This window comes from Pinus tabuliformis, chromosome J, assembly GCF_031772625.1.
Source record: "Pinus tabuliformis cultivar Carrire ecotype Pingquan chromosome J, CPIR1, whole genome shotgun sequence".
Taxonomy (NCBI): Eukaryota; Viridiplantae; Streptophyta; class Pinopsida; order Pinales; family Pinaceae; genus Pinus; species Pinus tabuliformis.
In genome coordinates, this window is record NC_142295.1 from 1232135721 (window position 1) to 1232148160 (window position 12440).

Below are 12440 nucleotides of genomic sequence, written 5' to 3' on the forward strand. Positions count from 1 at the left end.
TAATCTTATTACTCCTTAATATGAAATCTGTAAAAATGTTTGGAAATATTTATTAAAAATATTCAAATTTCTAATAGTTTTATATAGTATTGAGATAAAATAAATCTATACTATAAAATTTCTACTTACCAAAACAAAAATTGGAAAGTGATGAATTTTTTTTGGAGAAACAAAGAAAATTAGTTCATTTGAAAATATTAACCCCTAAAATTCTGAGCTTGACTATATCCTAAAACTGATTGTCTTCATTAGACTTAAAGAAACTTAAGTAAACAGGGATCACCCCAAATTTAAACAGGAATCACCCAAAATTTAAATGGATTTAGCCAAAGTAAAAATTTACCCATTATAAACCACCAGTAAATAAATCTAAATAGTGTAATTTTCATCTCATAACACATATATTAGCCTACATTCATATATAGCAACCAAAGGAAATGGTATTGCCTGGAAGTTTGACAATTAAATTATCCTAGATTTTCCTACTCTGATTAAAATGCGATGAAATTCAAATTTGAATGCTCTACCCAAATCAACATAGATATTTTGTGCTTTGGTTTTAACTCTATCTACCACAATGTAGAGCGGAGGTTGTAATAGGCGGCACTTCACTACCGGCCGAGCTGCTAGGTGACCGTGCGCGATCTATGTTTGAATACGGAGAAGCAGGGCGAGAATTAAGTCCGGCTCTCGTTGGAGAAACTACATAGATGGCCAATGGCCTCGAAGAAGGAAGCTCCATCATCTCCTCATTGGGGTTCATGAGAACCTGCAGCGCTTGTCGGATCGATGGACGCAGCCGCGGATCCGGATGTGAGCAGGCAAGCCCCAAAATCAATGCTCGTTTCATCTGCTCTTCCTCAAAACAACCGTTCAATCTTGGATCTGACGCCTCCATAACTCTTCCCTGCCCATAAAGGTTCCATATAAAATCCATCAAACTCTCCTCTGCCAGTGGCGGTTTTCGCTCCAAAACCCGCCTTCCAGTGGCCACTTCTAACACTACGACCCCGAAACTGAAAACATCGGACTCTGCAGTGGCTTTTCCTGTGTAGCCACACTCGGGCGCCCAATAGCCTGGCGTCCCCGCCAGCTTGGTGGTCAGAGACGGAGATATCTCATCGTGTTCAATAAGCCGGGCGAGGCCAAAGTCACCCAAACGGGCATTGAAGTCCTGGTCCAGCATAACATTACTAGGCTTAACGTCTCGGTGGACGACTTTCTGCTCCCATTCTTCGTGAAGGTAAAGCAACGCCGAAGCCAGCCCGCATAAGATTCGGTGCCTCCGCGCCCAATTCAAAGGGTGATGATTGTTATTTTGATGTTGTCCCTCTGGTTGTCTGAAGATGAACCTGTCGAGGCTCCCGTTGGGCATGTAGTCATAGACGAGCAGAAGCTCGTCACGCTCATGGCACCACCCCTGAAGCCGCACCAGGTTCCTGTGTCGAAGTCGACCTATGGTGTTAATCTCCGACATGAATTCCCGTTTACCCTGTCGCGACCCGGCAGAGACTCTCTTCACCGCCACGTTTGCCTTAGCCCTACGTCGGCCTGCTAGTGTTCCCCTGTAAACGCTCCCAAAGCCACCGGTTCCCACCAGTTCCGACGCGCTGAAGTTCTTTGTCGCGACCGAAAGACGTTTGTAAGAGAACCGGTGCGGGCCGTAGGGTGAATTCGCCAGTTCGCTGTCCATGATCGTTAGATCCACGCTGGACCGCCAGTGTGAGCTGTGCCCGGAACCTTTTCTCCCTCTCATAGTTCTACGGACGAACCACACCAAGAACCCCAACAACACGCTCACGGTGGCGATGGAACCAAGAAACAAGCCGAGCTTGAGGCGCCTGCTGGTCGATCCTTCAGTCAACCTCGGCGCGCTGACAGGGGCTATGTTCAGAGAGGTGTCGGGCAACGTCGTCGAACTGAAATTCCAGTCCAAGATACGTTGAATATCGTAAGAACTCCCCGTTGCCGCGGAGAATCCAACATAGGCTGATCGCGGAACGGTTCTTGACAGCTCGATTGTGCGGTTCAGGATGCTTGCGTACGTAATTGGTCGATCTGCATAGGCAGCGTATATTTGCAGGGTTTTGTTCCAGCCATCATAATGGATTCGAACCCTTATCGGCAGCCCTGACTTGATGTTGATGCTGTGTTGTCCCAGACTGGCGGTCACGTCGGATATTATGCTCTTGACGTCTATGCCGACATGATTGTCGTCTGGATCGAATTCGTTCTTGGAGGTGTCAAATTCAATGGCCAGTTGACTCGTTGTATTTTCGGAAGCTGATTGGGAAAATAAGCCAAGTAGTAGTCCCATACTGTCTGGGAGAAAGGTTTTATCGCTGGGGACAATGATGAAGGCCAGACCGTCGCCATTGAGCTTCTCCTGCCCGGCGGCACTGTTGATGCGGCGGACGACCATGGTGAAGGTGGTCGTAAATGTGGCTGGCCAGATGGTGATCGGTTGACGGTAGAGAACCCTTCCAATGCAGTTCTGCAACTGAGAATATTGATCCGTAGATCTACCATTTGGCGATGGAGTGAGATCGATGTAAGCAGCTGAAGAATTATAGGAAGCATTTCCCATGTATGTCAACTGATTTCTGTTGTCGTTACCGAATGATGGGAAAGAGAAACCTGTACTATAATTTCCATTGAACTGTGCAAGGGAGATTAAAGGTAGGATATGAAACAGGAGAACCAAAGCACAGAGGTCCCCTTTCTCACACACCATGATAATTATACTAAATACTAAAACAAGTGATAACACAGAAAATGGAGGAGATACAAATCTGCTATTAAATATACAGCAATCGACACAGCGAAGCGATATTTTGTATTTACTGAGCAAGTATAATGTAAAAAGTATGCCATAGCAGGAAGGACATAATCCCTTTTGTCAGACTTTTATAAACGTCAACTGCAGACAAAATACTTTCATAAAGTGTAGAAATGTGTAACAAAATTTATCCACTTATAGCTATAAAGGAAATTATTACCTCTGGGAAGAAGAATAAATCCGTAAGCTGCCATCTGATGTCACAGAAATAATTGAATCAATTCATCACACCGACGCAAGTCTGCCACTTGCGAAACAAAGCAGAGTGAATGCAGCACTCAACTATGTAACGAGAGAGAGTTTTTACAGTCTGCCCCTCTTCAAAGAGAGAAACGGTTCATTTTAAATAGAGTCTCTTCTGCCGTCTGTGATCTGGCGACAAGCATAGGTACCTTCTGGGAAGGTGGTGAAATCAGAAAAAGTCAATTACCATGTGGCCAAAGCTTAAAATAATTAAATTTCCATATACCATTAACTCCGGTCCTATCTCCTACCAAAGATATGAATTAATACAGCATAATGGCCTGGTTAGCAGTAGTTTTCCTTGAAATAAAGTGATGAGTCAACCTTCATTAGCAGTGAGCAGCCAGAAATAGTTATCCTCATGCTAGATTAATTATAATAGATTTTCCTACCCATATAAAAAAAATGATTCATAAAAATAAATTATTACTATTACATCAAATACAACTATTTCATAAATATTACAAATAAATCATTTTAAAATTTGAAACATATAACCTATTTTTTTGTGATTCATACTTATTCACCCCACCACTCAAATTAAATTTTTTAAAATAAATTTCAAAACCATTATTTTTTTCATAAATTTCAAAACCATTATTTTTTCCTATTAAAACGCACAGTGAGTAAATAAATAACTAAATAATTGTGTGTTTAAGTATTTGATAATGTCCGTAAAAGCCGGAGGTGTTGCATTCCCTCATAACTCGAGGTTGTGTGCGTCACAAAGTAGGTTCATGTAAGTTGAAGGATAGACAAACCGTCAAAAGTAAACTATGAGTGACATTTTATTTATATTATTATATCCTTTTAGGCCTTTTGTTAACCAAAGTGATCAATTGAAGAGATTCGAAAGAATTGGGTGCAAGCAATTATTATTTTATATTTTAAACCTTTGCATAATTTTCGCTCACGGTTTGAATGGATATCGACGTATGAACATATATGACACTATTATTTATATATTTAAAAAGAAAACTCGAAAATTGCTAAACTAGCATTTGCACCTAATGTTGCAAAGGAAACGCCGTAAGGCATAGTGTGTGGAAGAATATTGAAATGTGAATAGGCTTTTGCGGGCTTTTTTGAAAGCAAGGGTCGATGAATTCAAGTTTTAATTTGAGGGAGCGATGCCTAAAACCGTTGAAATGGAATGCAAGTAGCCATAAATATGCATTGAACTTGTTTAGAGACCTTTGTTTGTAGTTGGTAAAAATTGTGGAGTTAAAGGTGAAGATAATTGAATGAATCCATGCGAACAACAACCTGGAAACCATATTGATTTGGAAAGGGCTATTTAAGAAATCATTATTCAAATGGGAAATTAAATTAATATGCGAACAACAACCGGGCAAACATATTGATTTGGAAAGGGCTATTTAAGAAATCATTATTCAAATGGAAAATTAAATTAATATGAAGATATATTGAAAACGTGTATTATAATCATTAAAATCAATTGATTTTGTCAACAAAATATATTAAAACCCATTGACAATGAATTGGTTGTGAGGACATAAACTATCAAAATGGTATTGATCTTGAAACATCCCTTTTTAAGTTTGAAATGGGAAACACAAATAGTTGTGAGGACATAAACTATCGAAATGGTATTTGATGTTGAAACATCCTTTTTTAAGTGTGAGATGGAAAATACAAATAGTGTATTGTAACATCCTTTTTAAAGTTTGAAATGGAAAATACAAATAGTGCGTTGTAACATCCTTTTTAAAGTTTGAAATGGAAAACACAAATAGCTGTGAGGAAACAAACCATGAAAACGGTATTTGATCTTGAAACATCCTTTTTCAAGTTTGAAATGGAAAATACAAACAGTGAATTGTAACAAAAGAGGTTCGAGAAGGAATATAATAGTCTAAAGAACATTGTGCTTGTCATTCCATACTTGAAGTTTTACAAAAACATGGTGGAGGTAGCGAAGACCCGAAGAAGCAGTAATGGACCTACAAAATGTATATTTTGTTAGAATTAGTAATATGTAAATCAGCTGCAGAAATTTATTAGTAATACTTTGCAGGTGAGTTGTGTTAAAATGAATCTGGAATGAATGGTAATGAAGTTACCTTTGCTATGGGGATTTATATATTGTTAGTGGAAGATGCATGGTGAATAACGGCATATTGAACACTATTGGAGGTTAATGCGCAGCTGGAGATGCAGTTTTTTTGCTTGCCAATCTACATGTAGTTGTGCAGGTATGTTATTTCTGAGCCCATGTGGCCTGTTGCAAAAGAAAGAAAAGGTTAGAATGAGATGTACAGATAATATAAAGACATTCTAATATTTGCTTATTTACTAATATTGATTAAAGTTGGTTGTTGTTGAAAGATATGAAAAGTATGTTATGAAATATAATGAGGTAAATAAATGGAGGAAACCTTTTGTTGATGTCAAAGTATGGGTTGGAGCAGATTATCTGGAGGCGGCATTGAACAGAGAATTTCTTCTGCGTGTTTTCTGTGAGCAATGTTTTTGTTGTCCTTCATTTCACTGTAACGATCGAAACTGAATGCGGGGTTAATCCGGAGATCTTGTAGAGAAGGCACTCTTGAAATAGCTGTGAATGTGAGACCTTGACGTTCTATTTTTCCAATGTCAATTGTTGCTTTTGGAAGTGTCATACCTTGAGATTTATGTATGGTTAAAGCCCAAGCCATCTTCAGTGGAATTTGTGCATGACCATTTCTTTTTACTGCTGGAATAGGCAAGTGAGTGGGGTTTATTTCATCCCAAGGAGGCCCAATGTACTTGGGAAAATCTACGACAACAAATGTTGGAATTTGTGGTGGTGCAGTTGATTCTTTGTAAAAGATGGTTACAATTTTTCCAAGGGAACCATTAACAAGACCGGCTGAAACCTAAAGGTTGGAAGTCGACATAACTTTTTCGCCATTGCATAGCAATACAATTCGCTCAAGTTGCTCGTCTTCAGAGGAAACACTGGAATATGTGTTGTCATCTTCAGCAATGGATCGTGCGATAGGAGTGTTTAGAGATTTCATCATTTGCTTATTATGGACCATTGTTTGAGCATTTGTTGGAAATAGATGCATGGAATCATGGAATGAACATATCTCTTCTTCTGATAAAAAGGAATCTGTGCGCGACATGATTACGTTGTAGTCGTCGATTGTTGGATTTGCATCTCTAATGTTCTGGAGAATATTCCTGAAAGTAACCTGTGAGATGTCGTCGCCTTGTTGACGAAATATTGTGTCTAATGTGATGACTGTGTTGAAGGTGTTCCACAATGCGCTTCCGTGGCTCGTCCCTGCATATAGAGGTATGTCTTTGACGGGTGGTAGCTGACCGAGATCACCAACCAATATTATGGAACAACCACCGAAAGGAGTGTTTCTTTGGTGGGGAAATGCCTCGCGAAGACGTTCATCAATATGGCTGAGAAGCTTTGGCCCAATGAAGCTCATTTCATCGATTAGTATGTATCTTATATGCCTGAGTTCTTCTTGGAATTTTGCAAGAGAATTACCTTCTAAAGGCATAAGATCCTTTATAGGAAGGTGCAAAGCAGAATGGATTGTCGATGCTTGTATGTTGAAGGCAGCAACCCCTGTAGGGGCGAGGAGCATGATCGGTGAAGGTTCCAGGCTTGTAAGGCCTATGAGCATATCTTTGATGCAATTAATAAGGAGGGATTTTCCCGTACCAGCAGTGCCTTGTATTATCATTCTGAGAGCGGGTAAATAATCCTTCCTAGCATAATGATTAAAAATAATATTTAGAGCTTTTCTTTGCATTGGAGATAATGTAGTAAGGGTCAGCAGGGTATGTTGATGTGTTTGAAGAATGCAGTGGATGGAGTGGCTATTCTCAATGAATTGTATTGCATTATTTTGTAGATCCAATGGGATAGTGGTATGATTCCAGTTATGGGTGTCATCAAAGCCACGAAGACCAAGCATGTCAAGGTCGTTTATGCGAAGCTCATTTGTAGGGTGTAATTGGGAAAGTAATTCCCATTCATTTATTTCCATGGTGTCTGTTGGATTGGCTTCATTTATAGTTGAGGTATCATTTGTGACAGATTCAATATTAGATAGTGTGCGGTGTTGATGCCAAGGATTGTAGAATGGACGAAATGTTTGCCAATTTGCGATGAATTCTGCAACAGAATCTCCTATATCTTGTACGATATGGCGAAAAGGTTTGTATAGCATAAGTTCAACCCTGCAAAAGTCAGCGTAGCAAGGTTCTGTTGTGGATGGTATGGAGGAGTAACGTGGTATGACCAGAACAATTGCTTTTGTAGGCCTTTGTTTCCATTTGTTTGTTTTGCGACGAGGATCATATGACCAGGATCTTGCCAATTCTATTAGTGAAGTGGACTCTAGGGTAGAAGGGCGCTGGATATATGCATCTATGAAGTGCGGGGATGTAGTGGAGGTGGTGTTCGTTTGTGGAAGGCGCATAAGAATTTTTTGGTTTACATTTAATGAAATGAATGGCCGACTACATAATGTTAATGGTAATTTTTGCAGCATATGGCAGGTTTCTTGTGCTCAAATGTCACGATCAACAAGGGTTTCTGCAAGAAATTTTCGAAATGCGAATGTTGCTGGGTCAGCAATGGGTGAAGCCAGGACAATTCTACGTAGTATGTGGTGGAAGCTTTCAGATTTTTTTTTCTGCTTTGGATGCACATTTGGCGATATATTTTTGTACAGCATGTATGGAGAGTATTGGTTGGCAGTCAACATTTGCACGCCAAATAGATAGGATGGTAGGGTTATGGCTATTGAGTCGATCGTCGTTGCGAGCAGGGGTGTATGTTTTTTGGCCATTGGAATCAATGAATAAGGCCGATTTTGGATGTAATTCCCACGGTGCTTTATAACGACATTGGAGTGAGGATCCATTTTTTCTTAGGCACGTGCTTTCTGAGCATTTTGTGTGACGTTCAACAAAATTGACGAGCTGTTCATAGTCACTGAAAGGATTGGTTCTGAAGATTTGCGGTGTGGACAATAGGCAAGGGTCTTCGGGATTTGTCCAAGCATTTGGTTGGTTTGAAGTCGAAGGAGCACGAGGGTTCCAAGCGGAAATATATTTGTCGAAGAAATGCCTTGTAATATCAACTGCTTCTGTGTCTTCCCAGTTGAGATTCTCCATATCAGGTGCATTTTCTATCCAAAGGAAATCGTGGATGTGCGCAAATCCCCTATGTTGCCATTCATACCTATCAAGTATGCGTTTTTGTAAGATAATTTTGCAATAGGTGAGGAATGTTGTTTAGAGTTCTTGGAGAAAAAAAAATGCGGTAGAATGCGTACCTGTACCAGTAATCTTTTGTATTCAAGTGTTTCTCTAAGATAATCTCACGAAATGCTGTGAATCTATGGTGCATATATAGTGATGTTAAATGTGGGTTAGAGATAATGTTATCATTTCTCCACTTTTGTTGTTTTGCAATATCAGAAGGAAGACATCCGGGCATGACTGCATGAAGATCAGGCCATTTTGTATCAGCTGCACTTAATGTGAAGAAGAACGTCGAGCAATCGAGTTGAGATATCATGTCCGTTAGTTAATTTTTAGCTTTGTGCCAAAATGACCTTGTTCCACGTAAAGAGCTACAGAATCGCATGACTTGCTCTGCCAATTGCTAAGCTGGAAATTGTTCTAATCGAATGTTCAGATCTTGAATAGATATTGGAAAGTTATCTGTGATGTTTTTTTTCACAAAAATCGACGCTGTTGCTTGACTGCGATGCCGCATCATGAGATTATATATGTAATAATGAAAGCGTGGGTGGCTTCCAAATCTGTTATCGTAGTAACGTATGAGATGAAGTGCATATTCATGTAACTGCACTGCTTTCATTCTTGGTTGATTTGGCATTGCAGCGCCTGTCGGGAAAAGGGCGGGGAAAGCCATAGAGAGTAGACCTTCTGTGTTGTATTCATTGACTGGCGATAAGCCAATTGTTGACCACTCAATTGTAGTATCAGATTGGTGGTTGCAAGCATGCAAATAATGGCAGATTTCTTGGATTTCTGTATTTGTATTAGGTATGATGGGTACGAACGATGATGTTTGGTCAGCGGATGGGTCTGTGAAATCTTCGATGAGCTCATGGGGTGGTTCAAGTGGAAGGCGGACAATGGTTTCTATAGTATTGGAATGGTGAAGGGAGGAGGAGACATCAGTGGGGATTGCTGGTAAGGATGCCAGTGCGTTGGAATCAATACGAACATTCTTATAGTATGGGTCATTTGCCAATTTGTATTCCAATGCAGCGAGAACGCGATGTCTACTGACAATGAAATCATAAGCCTTATGGTCATTACTATGACGCGTGACAATTAGGATGTCCAAGTGTTCAACACGTCGTGGCAACATGTTTGCGATTTTTGTAATGTCTTGAGGAAAACAAATTGTGTGGCCACTGGCCACCACGTGCATGTGTTACCTGCAGTATAGGGTTAACCCTAGCAATGAGCATTTCTTCTATTTGTGAAAGAGACGTAAGGGTAGCTGGTTGAGGGCCAGGGTCCATGTTGTTTGATAATGAGAAGCGATGACCCTTTGTTTCAGAGATGCATCTGGAGCAGCAATACATGTGGTTGGAATTGCGGATATGTATTCCAGGATATGATTCAAGACAAATGGAGCATGGGCATTTAGGTGGAAGTTTATCAATCTTTGAACGGAAATCTCGATGTGCTTGATTAGTATAAACGTTGTTGAAAGCATGTGCGAAGGAGGGGTTAGGGCAATGAGGCATGGATGTATTTGTTTGAGAGGTTTGCTGAGAAGATAAAGAGTCTGATAATTGCAAGGGAGGATTGTTTTCAAGGTGGGCCATTTCAGACGAGGAAGGTTGGTCACCCTTTTGTTTTTTGTGTTTTTGACATTCTATGATGTTTTTTTTTGCTTGGTAAAGCTCACAGCGCCGTGCATTTATTCGTTCTTTATTTGTTGCATAGTATCCTAAGGATAAAGGATATAACCTACTGTGGTCTCCCAATATATACTCGACGGTACGTGGGAGCATAAGTCCGTACTGGCACTTGTCGTTTCAAAGAGGAGGAATCACCCAACCTACGATGAAAGTGATAGTTACCAGGCTTTACGACGCCGGAACACGTCTCTAGCCTAGACTTCTAAATGGTTTGCGTTAGGTTCCAAAGCGTTTTTATGTTTATTGAAATGTATTTTACAGTTGATCTTTCTTAAGAAGTTTGCCTTTAAGGTTGATCACGTGATGTACATATACAATTCCTAAATATGCAATCTAAGATGATAAACAGTCGTTTACTTTCTTTTTTGCAGTGAAAATCCTAGCTACTAAGGAAAGAGAAGTGAAACTGTTTCAACATAGAGCAGAGAGCACACACTAAGTCCTAAATCAATTTCTGCATGCATTCTAAATGTAAATGTACATGCATGTATTTGTTTTCCGCTTTCTTAATGTGTGGATGACAAAAAAAATGCCAAGTGGAATATAATATCAATACAGGGATATGACTAGTCCAAAATTCCGACAAACATAAGCAAAGCTATTGAAGTTTGTATCTAAGATTTTCTAGAGTTTGCTCACTAGAAACAAGACAGTCACGATGGCACCACTTTGCATTAGTTTAACACAAAGGAATAAAATTTAAATTATCAAGAAAGCATATATATAATTGAATCATTTCAATCGGGAAATAATTTTGAATCAAATTTATAAGACTCTGTAGCTGCTCAGTGGCTAATGTACAATTGATGGAAGAGGATTTTCTATCATGGTCCATGGATGAAATAGAAATGAAGCAAAAACTCGGAAAGGAGATTAAGGTTGTTACCGGAGATGAAGCAATACAGAGAACGTCCAGAAATGTCCTTCAACGCTGAAAGTTGAACAACAACTACAAATTAGTTAATATCATATTTAGCTTGCAACTGCTTGATATATAGTAAAAAATGGCTATTGTCAGATAAAGGTAGGGAGAAACAACTGCAAATTCAATAACAGAACAGAGATTAAACTGCATGCAAGATGATCCGAGAACAAGTAGTAAAGAAAAAATTACCACCACTTTCTCCAAAGTGCATAGATATCGAATTCAGTTGTGCCCTGTTCTCATAAAGGCGCTTAATAGCTTGCCTCGATCTTACAATTTCTTTTGCCAAATTCTGCCCAAGAAAATTTTGACTCATTAAAAATAAAAGAAAAGCCTGTTTCTGAGCACTAGCAACCTTCCTGATGTTCTTTAGTCACAAACAAGATATCATTAAATTTAGTACAATATGATATCATTAAATTTAGAAATTGTACTAGAGAGAAATATAACAAGAATCATTACTGGAGGTTCAACCCCAGATACATAAAAAATGATGGAAAGCAGTACATCAGCCAGCATTTAGTGCAAACACACCTCAAAAGATTTATCCCCTGCTTGATATCAATCACAAAGTTGCAGCAAACAATAGATTTAACATAAGAAGTGAAGAAATAAAAGAAGTTGATCTTCTTGGTCTCCTAAGAAAAGAATATATCTGAGTGTGAGTGTTAGCCCTGAGTTTACTGAATGGAACTTTGTTAGTAAATGGATACTTCTAAAATTCAAATTTGAGATTGATGAAGACCCACAAGAAATTCGCAAACTAGCACATAGCCTTGACTTTCAAATTGTTTCTTTCCATGTAGAAATAGAATAAAGGCACTTATAAAATATGGACCTACATATGATCCACAAGTTTCCAGTGCTACTAAGGATGCAGTCAAAAGTACTTCCTTCCAGAGAGATAGGAATAAGCCTTTTGCTAATGACCAGTATGACATTTGGCCTTTGGCTGATCTCTGAATTTATGGTATATCTGACCTGCCCTCTCCACATCTGCAACTTGGGGTACATCATCAATGTGCATAGGGCTCTTATAACCAACAACATGCAAAGGACTCATCCAAGTTCAATTATTTTAAGTGATGTGATGAGCTCTATTCTAATGACTTCGAACTTTGTTATTGAAGCTAAACTCTAAACAATTCTTCTAAGACTAAATTCCTCTTAGTATAATGATATTTCTACTTTAAAAGAACAAACATTTTGCCTAATAAAAAACCTGGAAAAAGAAGATCTGAAATAAAAGTAACCCTCAACACAAAAATTTCATGAATATAATAGGCACCAAATCCTAGTTCATCACATAGCAGAATTCACGTTTAATTTCAACCTCAAGGAACATTGTATAAATTCACTTCTTAACCTCACCGAACTGCTAATCTTGAATTCTCTGAATCAGCAGAGCCCTCTTGTTTTGAATTCATTTGTGCTGACTATTTAATTGACCCAAAATTTGTGTAAATTGTATGAGTTCCCGTTTTCTGTC

At 39.1% G+C, this 12440-nt stretch overlaps 1 protein-coding gene across 1 annotated transcript; it reads right to left on the reverse strand.

Annotated features, from left to right (window-relative positions):
• Positions 1-565: 565 nt before the first annotated feature.
• Positions 566-2650, reverse strand: LOC149231591 (L-type lectin-domain containing receptor kinase IX.1-like). Its single transcript, XM_089381687.1, has one exon. The coding sequence runs from the start codon at positions 2585-2587 to the stop codon at positions 566-568; it is 2022 nt and encodes a 673-aa protein (XP_089237813.1). The 5' UTR covers positions 2588-2650.
• Positions 2651-12440: the final 9790 nt, after the last annotated feature.